We start from the raw sequence: 17,530 nt of genomic DNA, 5'->3' as shown, positions 1-17,530 counted from the left end.
AAAAAAGTCACCTCCAAGATTTAAACCATTTTCAGTATTGAATATGTATTTCTTTGAAATCAAAATCCAAAATAACTTTTACACTCGGACTGATAGTTACCTCATTAGTAATTTTATACTGCAAGTTGATATATTAATGAAACTAAGTTTATCAACAGAGATAAAATATATTTCATGTTTTTTTTAATGCAAGTAAAAGTTTTGTTGCTTAGGTAAAATAATATTTCTCTTGAAATTGTCAATAGAAAAATTTTGAGAATCATTCAGTTGTTAATATTCAAAAACAGTAAATTCTATTTGATTAAGACTGGATCAATAATTCTCTTATTAATTCTATGCCTCTAGACACTGATCCTACTGAATATATGTTAAGTGATTATTAGAACAGCATTTGTCTACCTTTCATACATGTGGGACCTTTTATATGCAAAATCTTTGTAAGGCAATACTTGCCCTGTAATGCTTATTTGATATCATTTCAGTGGACCTAGAATTTGGATATGTTTTGGATCTGTCTATAATATGAGTGCACCCATGTGCATTTGTGCATGTTTGCCAGTAATGAACATCTTTAACAAATTATGTGTAACTGAGCCAAACATAGTTATTTTTAATAGACATTTAATTTAAAACAAAGTTATTAATGAAATAACATTTTTAAGAGCAGAAAGAATACTGAAGTTAATTTGACATATGATTGCATAGTTAAAGAACAACTTATTCCTGTAATAGCTCAGATTTACTGTAGATTTTGTAAAAAAATAAGATTTATCTCCAATGTTTCTAGATCTCTGTGGACAGTAGTCCCACACTGCCAGATATGAAGTCTTCATTTGATCTACCTCCTCGTCTGAGTTTGAATTTGGACTTTGAGCAGGTAAGTTCTTCGCCCGACTCCATGTTGATGTTTAGTCCACCTCCACCACCTGAAGGATTTTGATTACTCTTGAATTTATGCTCAAATTCCAATGTTTTTAAATTTGAATGCTGACAAAAAGCATATACTATATAATAAATAGGAAACGCAATAATGCTTGTAAAATGTCTATTTTGCAGCTTGTAGCATTATCGAACCATTTTGCAGATGGTTGTTGGCATGAACAGTTATCAAACTTAATATTCTTAAATTTAATTTTAAAAATTTCTATTTTTTAGACAACATTAACTTTGTGCTTTATAGAATGTGATTAACATTGAATCCTGTTGGCATACTATCTTTTGCAGTAAATGAATTTTACGTTTTTCATAGCTCAAATTTAGAACTTTGACCTGTGATTTAAGCTGTAAATATATTAATTCTATGAAGGCAAAAGTTGATAACATAATCGAAGTATGGTCACTTGGTTAGCACAAATATCTGGAGCTTGTAATTATTAAAAGTTAGTTGAATCTTTCTTTAGAACAAATGAAATTTCTTTTATTACTAAATTCCAGAATAAATTTTTCTGGCACACTAGTCAATGACTACTGTTGTAAAAAGTTCAGATATGTGATGTCGCTAATGAACACACACGTAGTTACATCCTAGGAGAAGAAAGATTATAATTTAAAATATCTCCTTCATTGATCAGTGAATGTGAAGCATTAAATTTAGCATTATAAATACATGGGATAAAGTATGGCCATAATTTGATTTTGTATCAACTGCTGAAATAAGTTTAATTCTTAATTATTCAGTTGTAAGCAGTTTTTTAAGAAGGTAAGATAATTTTTAAATATTCAGAAAGTAACCATCAAACCCATCTCCTTTTTCATGGAAAAATGTTTCTGTGAACCATCAGATAAATAGTAAATATTTATTTGGAAGTTAAATGCATAATTTGGAAGTTAATACATAATTTGTGTATTATACACAAATCTTTGTGTATTATACACAGATCTTAAAATTCTGAAAAGAACTGTAGGAACATAGCTAATATAAATTATTACTTTGTGTTGATAATAAAGTGTAATACAATTTAATAATTGCATTAACAAATAATTAATTTCCAAATGCACTAAAAATTGTTAGTGCATTTTGAAATTAAAATTGTTTTTTTCCTGTGTGAAGGAAATATAAAATGCATTTCAAACTTGTGTTTTATTCTTGTAAACTTTAAATGCAAACTAAATCATGTAGGGTTTATCTGATGCACATAATATGTCTGATTTACTTCTTCACTAATGAGATTTTGCAAAAGTAGTATATCAGAGTAAATATAAATTTGAGTTTGCTGTCAGTAATTTGCAGTGTTCTGAATTTAATAACTGTTTTGTTATAAAATATTTCATGAAATGATGGAGTGAAGCATCTTGCTGCTTTCTTGACATACTGAATAGACTTTTCTATTTAGTATGTATATAAAGAGATAAAATATTTTCTTTTCACTTAACTTAGTGTTTAATAAGTATCCTTTTGTAAACTGTGTTCCTACAGGTAGTGGATTTATTATAAGAAATATAATGTTCAAAATAAGATACAAATATCTTGAATATAATCAATCTTTATTTATCTATAAAAAGAATAATATAAAAAACAGGATTTAAAATTAATTCAAAGTTAATTTATAACAGGGAAAATAACATTCAAAAGAAAATTTAAATAGTCTCGATAATAAGATATTGTACACTTATTTTCTACCTTTTGAAAAAATAAATAAATATAATATTTTTGTTTACTTTATAAAAATAATTTTTGAGGTACAAATTAATTTTAATCCTAATTTAGAATAATATTTAATAGATGAAAATCATTATCATATTTATATTTTGCAAATCAAGTATCATATCAGAACCTTTTATAAATATGCTAGACATTCCACACAGCAATTTTTAGTAACAAATTTATATAGAATTATAATATTTTAAAAATATGTTCTTAGTTGTAAAGTTATTACATGTGTTGTTATTTGATGTCAATTACTTTCTGGAATTTATACCATGATACCCAAAGCATATTCCTGAATTTATTCTGTGACTAGAGAAACTGTATTTCCCCCAAATCTAATTTCTTGAAGTAAGAAAGAGCACAGAAGTATTATCATGCTCTAATCTGTATTACTATACTTAGCCACCTAGATTAGAATGTGTTTTCAGATTCTATGGGAATTTCCGTCCTTGTCCATCAATCGTAACAATAAAGCTAAAAACTAAAGAGATATCTTAATGTGTTTTCAAAGCGAAAATATGTTATTGTTTTGCAGTGATATGTGATCCTAGTTCAGGAACTCTGTGATGTTGTGATTTATTGTTTGTTCTCTGTCTGAATGAAATAAAGTCATTGTTATTTTATTCTTTAAAAGTATGTTTTTGGCTCTATTAAATTTCTTTCTTTTTTATTTTAATTAATTCAAACTCTTTCTTGTGAATTTATTACATTTTAATAATACTCTGTTTTTAATTATATATTTAATCCTCTACATTTTATGCCTGTTTATAAAAGCTAGAAAAGGTTTTGATAAAATGAATTGCAAGCTAAAAAAATTCTAAGCTGCTAGTTAAGAATTTCTTACAAGAAATTCTCTTTCTTCTTACATCCATTTCTTTTTTTTTTAGAATACCATTCGTGTGGTGCTGTTTCTTGTTTTTAATTGAATGTACAATTAATCTCTGCTTGCTTGGTTTTTTTTAGAACCTCATATAATAATATCCAAATCAGAAATTCTGTAATTGCTTTCGGTATTTACATGTACAGAATCTGATGAAAGCAAGGAGAAAAAATATTTATCATTTTAAATATAATTATCAATTCACTTTTTTATTTTGCTTTAAGAAGAAATTATTATTAATCTTCAGTTGTGAGTACAAATTTGGTGACATTTATAAAATTGATTACTAACAGAATGTAATAGTTTGGATGAAGTCTGAATGATGAAACTTGTTGCCAGTAATCACTAAAGCCACTAATTATACCCTGAACTGAAGATTAATTAAAAATTACAAAATTATGCATTAAACATTATGAATAAAAGGATTAAGATAAGTGTTAGCCCAGATATTTTATGACCAAAAGTAAAATGATAAATTTTATGATTTAAGTAGCATCAAAAATAAAGCTATATCAAATAACTGAGGCTTGGCAAAAGTGTCATATTCTTCGCATATAGCATTTCTCTTATAACAGTATAAATATATTAAATTGTATTTTCGAAAACATTTAATTTTTTCGCCTACTGTAAACAATTTTTCATTAATTTAATCATGTTTCTCTGTTTGCATATACAAGTATTTATTGTTATTATTTGAATTTTCCGTGACAAATGGACAAGTTACATCCATAAATCAAGAAAAGCTTGTGTTAAAAAAGCATTATTAGATATTAATTTTTTCTAATTTGACTTGATGTACAATAAAAAGCTGTTGCTGTTTACTGTTTAAGATTTGAAAGAAAATTCACACCTCCATTTTATGTGAAGTGCTGCCATCTGTCTTTGAGGAATTCATTTAAAATCATTTCCACTAAGTTTATTTGGTCATTGAAACTTCTATTAGAAATTTTTTTTGTTTTTGTAAATACGTTGCAAACACGTGAATAACCAACTCAAAAAAGAAATGAATAATAAACACATATTTTATGATGTCAGATGTTTAGACATTTTTTAGCAGAATAAAAGAACTGCAATTCAAATTTTTTTTTTTTTTCCTTTATATCGTATCTTTTATCCATTAAATAAAACACAAGGAGATATCCATCACAATATAAATACAAATTTTTTTTACAGTACAGTTGAAAAAACATATTTTTTGTGTATGTATACACCATAATTTCTTTCTATATTATTATTATACAAGTCTAGAAGTACTTTTTTGTTGTTGTCAAAAAGAAAAAAAAAAGTAAATTCTGCTTTGTTTTAAGATGTGATTTCCATGAATAAATCTAAGCAGTATATTTTTTAGAAAACAAAATTAATTTGAATAATGCAATAATTGATTACCCAAGGCATGGTCTTTCAGATTAGTTTCATATTGTTGAGAAGTACTAGTGTATTCAAAAAGAAGCTTAGTCAAATTTTTATCTAGAAACTTGTGCAAGTGCAGTATTCCCAAGCAACTGTTTAGAATGACACAGTCTGTATCAGAGTTTAGTAATGAACAGTATAGTAGATGATGGTTTTAAAGGATCAGTTTATAATTCTAATTGATATTTTTCCATAATAATGATTTTCTTTTCTCTGTACTTTGTGGTACATTAAAGTTTTGGTAATTCTGAAACACAATTTAACCATGAGTGCTGTAAACCGATATATTTTTCATCAGTTGTACTCATGGTACAGCTTGCTTGCATTTGGCATTGCATGGGCTTTTAAAATATAGCATTGTACCAAAAAAAAAAGGGTGAAGTTTTTTTTTTCCTCCATAAGTCATGTTTTGAACTCCTCATTGCTGTCTGTGGAACAGTAAAGTATTATTGAAATAAGTATCTTATGTTTTTAATACTATTTTGTTGATATGCTATTATTTATTAGGTTTCCATGTTTTGTTTCTTATTAAATTCCTGTATATTGATGGATAAATCAGTGCATCATTTTGACACTCCACAGCACACACATAATTTATGAAATAAATGCAGAAATGATAAAAACTTTAGGAGAAATCTTCTTTTCACCTAAATTAAGGTTAAAAAAGCATCTTTCCCCTCCATTGGATATTACACAATTTAACCTTTTGTTAACTCTTACTATTACTAGTTTAATTAAATTCAAACAACTTTGTTATAATGTGAGCCATTGCATACAGATTTGCTTATAAAGCTTTGATGGGATTTACATTTCTTGCTTCATTAATGAAGCTTCCCATTGACAAAATGACAAAATAAAAGTTTGAGGGTTACGAAATGAAGAAGTTTTCATTTTAGTAGAATGAATATGCAGTGTTCTTCCTCCTTTTTTTCAGATGAATTCTAGATTTGTAGTGAATTTGAAATATGAATTAACTGGCAAACGATATATATCGAATATAAATGACGATTGTACATAAACCATGATAATCATATGCAAACCATGAAAATAATTCTGAATATTTAATTATTTAGAGGTAAATTTGTGTTGGATTTTTTTTTTTTTTTTTCCCCAGTTCTTTACAATTATAGGCATCTTAAATGACTTATTGTATAATGCATTAGTCAAAGACTGCAATACACTTGTAGGGATGGAGTAGGGAAAATTACAGGAGCAAATTAAAAAACTTATGTAAATTGAATGACTTTGCAGCTAATAAGATAAGATCTTTATATTGTCATGCCTAACATAGCTTCAAAATGTAAAACTGCTTATTCTGAAAAAAAAAAAAAAAAAAAAAAAAAAAAATTTACATAGGAAATGTGGTATGAAATAAGGTAGCGAAAAGTCTTGGCACAAATTTTTAGAGGTATACAGAAGAAGTAAATAGCATAGTCGTTCAGCTCTGACTTAAATGCAAGCTTAACAGCGATTTTCCGTCCTTTGTATTAGACTGTCCAGAAGTTGCTGCAGTGGCAAAGTGTATTCACGATTAGTAGCGTTTAGAAGCTGCTGTAGATGGTTGGGTGGGTATTGCAGCGGTGCAAGTCGGCGTCCTAGTACAAGCTTTCTATCAGATGAATACATTGTTAAGAGTGGTAAGTGGTCTTGTTAAGAGTGGTAATCTGTCCGATAGTAGAACACCAATACGTACTCTATTGGGTTTAAATCTGGAGAATGTCTACTCCATCTGATGGATTCCTTTGCATTAAATATAATTGTTCACTAGTGCAGCAGGATGAAGACCAGCATTATCATCCATTAAGAGGAATCAGTTACAGATTGCATTGCTAAACAGCTTGATTTCAGGATGAAGAACCTCATCTCCGTATATTTCAGTATTTATAATTGCATCGATAAAAATGTGCAGATCAGTGCGGCAATTCAAAATGACACCAACCTATACCATGATTTTAACACTTTGCACCAATGCCTTTTATGTTGCCATACGAATGTTTTTTAATTAATTGAGTATGTTTTTGTTCGGAAGCACTCTTTAAATAAAAACGAGATCATCATTAAAGAGAACTCGTGTTAAGTCCGTGCTACTCCAATCACGATGATCTTTGTACCATTGCAACCCCCATTTCACAGACCAAATTAGTAGAAATTTTTCTAAATTAGTTAAATTTTTCTACAACCGGTTGCAAAATTAAAGGCCGGGTAAAGACTCTTGTGGGCAAGGTTGTGTGTGTATATATATATTTGTGTGTACCTATATCTATGTATATATTATATATATGGTTACAAAATTTTTAGAACGTCCAAATTTTTTTAAATCAAACTGATATAGCTTACAAATTTAGCAATTTTTTAATATAGTTTTAATCACAGTACCTTTTAGGATTAATCTGAAGGGAGGGAAACATGAGTAAAAAGATCTTATTCTGTTGTTTTCTATTAGTAATCTTAAGTGTATTATTGTATCTAGCTAATTTTTTTGTTTACTTCAGTTTTTCCCCCCCTCTCAAATTAGTTATTCCATTCTAATAGTTCTGATATTTTTAATCTGTCTACTCAAATCACACTCATAGGGAATTACGAATAGTTTCAAAATTTCTTATTTATATTATAGAATATTAGTACTTTTACAGCAGTATATTTTGCTATATGTTGTTTTTCGAATTTCAATTATTAATAAATTTCAAAGAACTATGAATACAAACTTTCAAGAATCTTGTATACCTGACTATCTCATCTTTAATATTTAATGAGAGAGAAACGATCGTTTTAAAGAATCGTTTCTGTTGTCGGGTAAATCGCCGCCTTCGTTGAAAAGATGGAAATTATGGCCTGCTAATTTTCTTTAAGAAACCCGTGCTAAAAAGAATGGGATAGATAAAAATCGATCGTAATTTCATAGGTGACTTGTTTTGTATCAAACTTTAAATGTAGAAAAGTGGAGCACACAATCCCTGTCCTGTGTGGGGGGGGGAACATATTTAATGATGCACAGTTTCACAATGAACGTAAAAGTAACTTCATACAGTTGCTGTGAAACATTACAAGCGGTGTGGTGTTTCGATCTTTGGTTTCAGAACAGTGTGTTGTAGACGCTGTGCACAGTCAATATTTGGGATTAATAATAAATCAAATGATAATTCCGGAATGGATTCATTGATGAATCGTTGAAACGTAGATGGGTCATTCCTTAACCCGATGCTAATTACGTTAAGCTCGTATAACTCAAATTGGCGGCATTATTGCTGTTTTCTTTTTATCCTCTTCCACAACTGGAATCCGAAAGTAAGCTTTAAATAGGTCCATTTTTCAAAATATTTTCATTTATTTTAATATATTGTGAAAATCATCTTTCATGGAATAGGATAACTATCGGGAATAGTTTGTGCGTTTGAACGCTTGTAGTCCCTGCACGGTTCAAACTTCCATCCTTCTTAAAAACGAAATGAAGCAGACTGGTCCATGTAGATTTTGAAGGTCTAATTATGTCGTTTTGTAACATAAATCTTTAATCCTGTTTGGCCAGTTTTAGTTTATTTGCATTTAATTAGCGAGCTTTTGAAAACAAACGTGGGCTTTTAGTAGATTTGATTAACAGACGCTATAAGTTTCAAATAACCAGGTTTGTTAATCCGAACTTGTTTTGTAATCCGATTTTGTTAATTTCGGATATTGTTATAACAGATTTGCGCAGTGGCGTAGCTAGGGTAGGGCAAGGGGGGACACTGTCCCCGGAGCGCAGCATCCAGGGGGCGCTGAATTCATGTTACGAAATTTTAAAATGAAATGTTTTCCATTCTTGGCACACAGAAAGGGGTGGAAATTCTTCAGTTGTTCCCGGGCGCTGAAAACTCTAGCTGCGTCTCTGGATTTGCGAATTTAGAATTTTTGTCAGTCGTGCTTATGCTACCCGCACTTGTTACGCACGTAACATGACTTCGAATGGATGCATCTGTAACGCCATCTATTAACTTTCTATAACACATATCAATAGAAAATTTAAATTTGGTTAAAAAAACTGCACCTAAAATAGCGCGATCCATGTTAGTGTTTACAAAAGGAAATTGGAATGATCGATGTAGGCCTAAATCCAGAGTTAAAATTTTGAAACCCGAAGTGGGTGTTATTGTTCCAATTGCACTATACAATTTAAAAGAATTACATATTTTATGGTTTCATATTTGGTTACAACCGAAAACATCGCATTTCTAAAATATCGTGGTTGAAAATAAAGCGGTTCGAAAACTTTGCAGTTTAAAAACATTGTCGTCGAACAACATATCGTGATTAAAAAAAAGTATCTGCAAATCATCGCATACACGCGTTTTTCAAATCGCATAGTAGCATATTATGTAACTGAATTTCATTATAACTAACAAATCGACCTCCAGAAAATTGATTGCACGCCATACGTGAAAATGTTAACGACACTAAGAATAAACGGAAACAAAACAATATGTAATTTTCATTAACAAATAGGAAAGAAAATAATTTGATCATTAACTAAGCGATTTTTATAGAGGTAGCCTCATGCAGTTTCTTCCTTTTTCTAAGCATTTTTAGACTATATTTCTCATGAAAAATTATATTAAACTTTATAAAAAAAGCTTAAATTATTAATGACTTTTGTTAATTAACTATATAACTATATATATTTGTTAATTAACTATATAAATTCTGTTAAGCTTTTTAAGTTGCGTTAATTTTCTACTCATTTTAAATTTTTAAATGCTTAAATTCCTTCTAATTTTTTCAGGAAAAATTAATTAGTTCATTCAAATATATGAAATATAGAAGTAAAAAAAAAAATCCTCTTTTCTTCTTGTGCTTTATGAATTTTATACGAACTTGCATTTACAACTTTCAAAACCTGAAAACGTTATCGTTATGCAATGATTTGTATGTACTTTATTTTTTTACCATGATATTTTTGACGACGATGTTTTTAAACTGCGAAGTTTTTGAACCGCTTTATTTTCGACTACGATGTCTTACGCCACGATGCTTGTTAGAACCCAGCCTCAGTTGTTATTTTTCTTTTCATAGTTTATCGCTGTAAGAGTGGCAACCATCTGATCTTTGTTGTAGTTTCTCGTAGTTCTATGGATACTTCAGTGAATTCGAATGAAGAAGCAGAATACTTTATTGCAAAATCAACTCAGTTAATGGCAAGTGCTAACTTTGACTTAAGAGGGTGGGAGAAAACAGAACTGAGCAGTGAAAAATCTACAATGAGCGAACCATTGAAAGTACTTGGTCTTCTGTGAGAAGTATAAGAAAATACTTAGAATTGGTGGATACTTAGAATTGGGTGGATACACAGATTCATAGGAAATACCCGAAAGAAGAAAGAGAATCATGAGAGTTAAAAGTTTATGAATTGATAAGGGCTGAGAAATCTATCGTGAAGATTATTCAACATGATTCTTTTTCATCTCATGATATTAAGAAGCTGAAGTCAATAAGTCTAGGTTGACTGAAAGGAAAGACCATGAAAATTTTATTTATCCGATGTTACTTCCGAAGAATCATAAGATTGTGGAGAAATTGATAATTGATAAACATCTCTCTATGTCTCATGCAGGAATTCACGTACTGATATCAACACTTAGAGAGACGTTTTGGATCCTGAAAAGTAGAGCTACGATTCGAAAAGCTTTTTATATGCATGTGTCAGGTGCAGGAGACATGGAGGTAAGCGACTACAGACTGTGCCTGCTACTCTACCAGAAAACAGAGTTAGAGAGGCTCGTGTTTTCGAGATTGTCGGCGTTGATTTAGCTGGCTCATTAATTTTGAAGGATAGAAGAAAAGCTTGGATTTTACTTTTCACATGTGCTGTTTTCAGGGCGGTCCATTTGGAACTGATTTTGTCCCTTTCAACTCAAGGATTTTTACTGGTCTTAGAAGATTTATTGCCCGTAGAGGTAGGCCATCGATAATTTATAGCGATAAGGGAAGCAATTTTGTCGGATCCAATAATCTCTTGAGATCGATTAATTGGAATACCATTGAGATAGAAGCCGCCACAAACAAGATCGACTGGAAGTTCAGTCCACCCGCAGCACCATGGTGGGGTGGCTTTTGGGAACGACTTGTTCAAATGATTAAGAAGCTTTTGCGTCGAGTCCTAGGCCAGTCATGTCTGAATTATGAAGAATTGATGAGTGTGCTGTGCGACTGCGAAGCAACTGTGAATGCCAGACCACTCACTTATGTGTCAGAGGACTCTGATGATCTCATCCCTTTGACACCATCCTTGTTTTTAGGTGAAATTCCAGTCTTTGGAGTTCTTGACTTGGATCATCTTGATAAAGTTGATTTCAACAAGAGACTGAGACATTTACAGAATTTACGAGAGCTCTTGAGAAAGAGATTTAGAAATGAATATCTCGGCCTGCTAGTGCAACGTCCATCTACAGTGCCGATTTCTCAACAGATAAAAATCGGTGATATAGTTCTTATCGAATGTGATGACAAACGCAAGGTGTTGTGGCCTCTAGCAAAAGTAATTGAACTATATCCCGGAAAAGACGGCAACATTCGAGTAGTTCGTGTCAAAACCATGTCTGGAGAATTAGTTCGACCAATCCAGAGAATATTCCCTCTTGAAATACCTTCATCTTTGGAGTCAGATGAGGCAAATGAAACTGAGACGCAGGGTGAAGACAGTTTAGTCTCAAAATTGCCAAAGAATAATTCAGCTGCAGATTTATCAAAGGACATTAAGACTGTCGTGACTAGAAGTGGACGACAAATTAAAATTCCGTCTAGATTTCTAACTTGAACACTACTTGAGTTATTTTAGAGTAGAAATTTAAGAACTTAATTTTTTCTTTTGTTTATTATTTAGCCTTAATATTTCTGTGGACAGTATTTTTTATTATATTTTGTTTTGATTGATTAAGTATATGTCATCAATCAAAAGGTGGGAGTATTGTTAGAACCCAGCCTCAGTTGTTATTTTTCTTTTCATAGTTTATCACTGTAAGAGTGGCAACCATCTGATCTTTGTTGTAGTTTCTCGTAGTTCTATGGATTTTGAGAATAAATATGACGCTGTAGAATTTTATATGTAAAGTTATTTTAAGTTTATTAGGAGAAAGGAGAACGGTTAGTTCTTGCAAATCTCGAACAATGCTTTAAAACTGCGATGTTTTGTACTACAACGTTTTCTCCTTGCGTTGTTTTCTCCGCTTTCGTCCTCCGTTTTCGTTCGTTTCTCCGTTTTCGTCCGCGATGTTTTCGGCGGATACCTGATATTGCCGGAATGATGAATGAGTCAGCATCGCTGTCCACAAGAAAGCGTAAACCGACTGTTTTATTGGTCGAATCTACTGCTGATCGGAGTTTTCCGACAACTTCCAGCTATATGGGCGTTTACATTTATTAGGTTTAACACTTATCACCAAATTTAAAAGTAATAGTAGCAGTATGATCCATTGAAATTCTCTGTCTTCCTTGAATGACTACGACTTTTGCTTTGATTAAAGTCAGTGTCAATATTACTTCTAGACTGTCTGTGAACATTTAGTTCCGAAATTGTTGTTCTAAGTTAGAGACTTTATGAAACAAATCGCAAAATATTTAAAAACAGCATACCTTTATAATTTCTGATTGACAGTCTCGCGAGCTGAAGATAGAAATGTTTCATTCCGTACGCCGTTGCCAATGCTGATTTTCAAATTGTTGGGTGTGTTAATCAAAAATTCATTAAAGTTTTACAAAATATGAAATATAAAACTCGAAATTCAAAATTTGATTGCGCTAGGTACCATCCTTTTTCAACAATGGAAGGTATATATATATAGTACATGCATACGTGCAGATTTTTCATTATTTAATTTCTTTAAATATATTAAAAGGTCTGTAATATTTGGTAGCAACAATTTAAAAAGTGATATGTCATTTATAATAATTCGATGCAAAATTCCATTTCGAGACTAAAAAGCCAGTTTGGGTTAACGCCCTTTTGGGCTGAAAAAGGTCACCTTGAATAATACACTGCTCAAAACAATTCGGGGATATTATGATTTTGGATATAATCTGCAGATGAGGAATTTTCCGTGACTGATGTATGATGTATAGATATTAAAAAAATAAAAGAAGCCACAATTAGAGATATTTGTCGGTAAACAAAAAATGCACAATTTATGCATATAATACAAACAAACAAAAAATGTGATATCTCAGATACAAATGAGTTTTAGTAAGGGGTACGCTTTCCCCTGACCGAAAGAAATATCGCACATCTACAAGGAATGGAATCAGAGGGGCTGGGGTGTTCTCTCCCGCTCCTGTAGAAGAGAGCTTTCAAACTGCTGAATTGTTTCTCATGGTGATAAGCGAGTAACAACCCTTGTCACCTAGAATGTCCCAAACAGGTTCTATTCGGTTTATATGTGGGGAACATCCTGGCCAATCTGTTCGAAGGATTCCTTTGTAAAAAAGGAAACTGTTCACCAGCTCAGCACGATGTGGCTTGGCATTATCATCCGAGAGAATGAATTCATTCTCCGTTGCTTTAGGGAAAAGGACCACAATAGATCTGAGGATCTCATCCTTGTATCCGTGAACGAATACAGGAATATTCTGTAGAAGAGGCTTTCTCCAGATGAAAACCCCGCTATTGTCAGGTTGTACATTAAAGCAGGACACGTCTGTGAAGAGAATGTTGCTCCAGTCATCTCTTCTCCATTGGAGATGCTCCTGTGCCCACTTTCTGCGGGCAGCACGGAGGTCCTGTGTCAAGGAAACATAAACTATCAGTTTGCGAGAATACAAACCCACATGGTGGAGTTGGTTTCGAATAGTTTGAGTCGAAAGTCTGGTATCAGTAGGTTCTGTTGCAAGAAAGTGGCGTTCCTAGTGTTAAATACGATCTTCATTTTGTGTTGTTGCAGGCGTACGACCTTGTCCCAATTATCGGCGAACATTTCCAGTTAATGCCCCCGTTCAAGTTGAGTTAAAATGGAGCCTTCTTTCCCATTCAGTGGGTATTTTCTCCAAAATCCAAGCTTCTAAGTATAGTAACTAATTGTGTAGTTTTTGACTATGGTTCAAATTTTGATTTAAAATTGACTGTTCTATTTATTTTCATCACCACGAGTTAGTTATATTATAGCGCAAGAGAGTGCCTTTGTGTTCTAATTTTTTTTTTTTTTTTTTTTTCAAAGAAAAAAGTAATTTTTAACTTTCTCAAGACTTTGTCGTTGTTTCAGATAAACTCATAATTCGCTTCACGTCTGTTAGCTTTACTGGAATAATTATCATTACCGTATCAAATGAAACTCTAGAACCTCTGGAAAGAAATTACTGGAAATTATCTTCATCACGAAGCGTAGATACTCATCGGTAAATCGGTTTTCAACTGTGAGAAAAGCTGTTCACATATAAACTTATCCCCCCCCCCGAAAAAAAGAGATTATTCTTCGTGCAAAAATTCATAACTTACTTTTTTTTTTAGAAATACGAAAAAAATTAATGAAATCTATATCTTAAAATTTTTTAATAAAATTTTATCATATTGTAAATGAAATACCATTCATAGACTTTTTGAATCATGTTCGTTTTCATGAGAATCAAAATAATACAAACTCGAACTTCAAATAACTAAAATCTTGAAATCCTTGCAGCACCGTATTTATAACAAATACATAATTTAATTGTCTACGCGGGCCGCATAAAGTCGCTTGTGCTGCCAGTTTGAGACCCCCGCCTTAAACAAATAACCCTCATTGCACTGCTGTAATGAAATAACTAAACAATGCAAGATTTTTCAACAGTTAAAAAAGGAACCGGATAGGTACGCATCCTTTCGACATAACTCTAAAAATAAATATTTTATTCGAGTCTAAATCATCCGCCTCCCTCCTAAACTGTCGTCTTACACCTGACTGCCTCTGTAACAATATTTATGTGCACAGTTATTATTTTAGTCTCTTTTTAACAGTACCAACTTTTAAAATCTGAAAAATGTATGCATGTAAGTCACAGAAACGGCTTTCCGGACTTTCCATTTTGACAGCTTATTTTATCAATTCAACTCCCATCTTTTCAAAAAAAACTTGCGGATATTTCTAAGAATTAAATTTGCGAGCTTTGACATGTAATCTAAAATTATCTTTTCTGAAATGCCATGATTATTCCCATTCTTCTTTTACGTAACAATAGAGGCTCTATTGAGGAAACAGTTTCCAGTTCTGGTATATTAGAATATTGATAGAATAGCCTTTGATAATTCGGAAGGCATTTTTAGCAGCAGTTCTAACACAGTATTTGAATGGGAAGGGTTTTTCCAAATAAAATTAGCAATCGATGTGTTGGGTTGAAGAAATAATTTAATACGTTTTGGTAGTTAATTTAGTTGTCTTTTAATCCTTGTCGAAGTCAATATTTCTAACCCCGCATCCTAAATTTACATTGAACAATATTTATCCCAGGACACTTTTAAGTAAATATATCAGCATGCTCCTTTAAAAGTGCTCAAGTCTTATAAAAGGACTAACTACATCATAACCTAAAGAATCTAGGTAAAAAAAAAAAAAAAATGTCTGGTATTCTGGAATTATACCTCCCCCACCCACCAAAGAAAAAAGTTTTTTTTTTTTTTTTTTTTTTTTTTTTTTTTTTTTTTTTTCCCTTTCTTTCTTCACGGACTTGGGGTTTCAAAGAGGACTTAGACTGCCGAGGGCTTTAAAATTTTTGAAAAATTTTCTTGGCTAATTTCAATAGATTACACATAAATCTGGCAAAAACATTATCTGTATCATGTATTTTCTACTGTGACTGTTATAGCATTATTTCTTGCAACATATAGCGCTCATTTGCTTTGCTATAACAAATGTACCAAACATGCCGCATTATTTCAGATTACCATTCAGTGCAATACGCATAGTAATTTCAGTGTAATAAACCTCGGATTTGGAGCTGATGTAGGCCTTATGAATAGCGATGAGAATATTAGCTCCTGGCTCAACGGAAAATAAGTAAAAATTCATATTTGTTACTTGTTTGTACAGTATGTTTGAGAGGAGTGTGTTTTCTCTTCGTAAGCGAGTGATGTGGACAAGTGTTTGTACGGTTGCTGTGGTAACCTAAGTTTATTAGTCATGGAAAGTGAATTATTTATTCAGATCATACGTATTATGAACTTGGCGCTTGGATGGGTTGGAGGCACTAAAAGGAAATTAATATATAACCTAGTTTTCAAAATGGCACGTATTCTTCAATATGTTTTAGGGATTAAAACTGAATTTCGGTATCATTCGTAATAGGTATTGGTTTGTGACTCGGGTAATCTCTGGTAAGTTTGAATAATACCCTCCGACCCCATCGTTAAGAAACAAAAAAATCACTAACTTCATTAATGTGATCCATCTCAAATGGGAAAACTTTAAAAGAGTATATATCCCTAACCAACTAATACCATCGCTCGGCCTTAGAGCTTTCTAGAACATCAACCGAGATCAAAAGAGTGCGTGACAGCTTTTGGCGTAAATTCTCCTGCATAATTAAATTTACACACGCTCATTTCTGATATTTTTTAATTATTATTTTTATTTATTTATTTATTTCTGTGTGTGTGAGATTTTTTTAAAAAAATATTTTATCAATTTTTAGCACTAGTTGCTATTAGTCTCGACATTCACATTTTGTCCGTAGCTCTTTTGTGTTCGAATTACTTTTCAGGTTGTTGCCACCCAATGTTATCGCAATGTATTATTTTAAAAAAATCTGATGTGGACACCACGACTTCATTGTACGGCCTATTAAATAATACATATTTGTTGCTGCACTTCATTTAAACTTATTTCTTCAAATTATTCTAACTTAATTAACCGATTTCTCAAGGCTACATGAAAATGACACAAAAAACTGTAAATTCTGAAATTAAATATTTAAAATTAAACTTCTAATTTTATTTTTTCATAACAAGTATAAAATTTAAAAGTAATGTAGAAGAATTCAAAATATCTGGATTTGCGATCGGATATTTAAAAAATCCGGATAATCGGACTTTTTTTTTTCCCCCTCGGGGAGTAGTTACGCATTTCCTGTAACGGTAGTGAGCTGTCCCTCCTCGTCTCCTCGTTTATTGGGTTTTACTTCAACAAAGATTATAAATTTTTAACTTTAAAAAACATAAAACACGTTTTTTCCCAGAAACAATTAAGCAGTGAAATATATTTAATTTTCCTAAACATAAAGCTGGTAAATCCTAAATTTACAACTCAGTTAAAGTCTGTACACAGTACGTAATTATTTTTGCTATACATATTTACAGGCTATTTATATACCGAACACTATAGACAAATAAATTTGCCGTGTCATGTACAACCAGATAAGTTCGTGGAAATTTTCGACATGTTCAGTGAGGAATCAGTTTCCTTTTGTATTATGAGGGGTTTTTCTTTTTATTATTATTAATTTACTCATAATGCTTTACGCCAACGGTTCTCAACTTTTTGACTAACGCGTACCGTCTAGACATAAATTGTTTACTACCATCACACCACTCTTAAACAAAGTTCAGATCGCATAAATTTGCGAGTGTTAGAGAAAAAACTAAATCAGGATGTTGGGGTTTTAAT

The 17,530-nt window shown here is 31.6% G+C and overlaps 1 protein-coding gene across 11 annotated transcripts in view; it reads left to right on the top strand.

The window, feature by feature from the left end:
* LOC118192223 (multiple PDZ domain protein-like) overlaps positions 1-17,530 on the top strand; it is a 1,451,385-nt gene that overhangs the window by 806,188 nt on the left and 627,667 nt on the right. For all 11 annotated transcript variants that reach the window (XM_085818535.1, XM_085818539.1, XM_085818542.1 and 8 more), the window contains one exon: positions 788-877. In XM_085818535.1, the coding sequence (XP_085674661.1) occupies positions 788-877 (90 nt within the window). The remainder of the gene's footprint in view (positions 1-787; positions 878-17,530) is intronic.

The sequence above is a fragment of the Stegodyphus dumicola genome, chromosome 6 (genome assembly GCF_044657685.1).
Source record: "Stegodyphus dumicola isolate Sdum_Otavi_A_Nest chromosome 6, ASM4465768v1".
Lineage (NCBI taxonomy): Eukaryota > Metazoa > Arthropoda > Arachnida > Araneae > Eresidae > Stegodyphus > Stegodyphus dumicola.
Note: the sequence above shows the minus strand (reverse complement) of the source record. Positions and strands in the feature narration are given on the sequence as shown.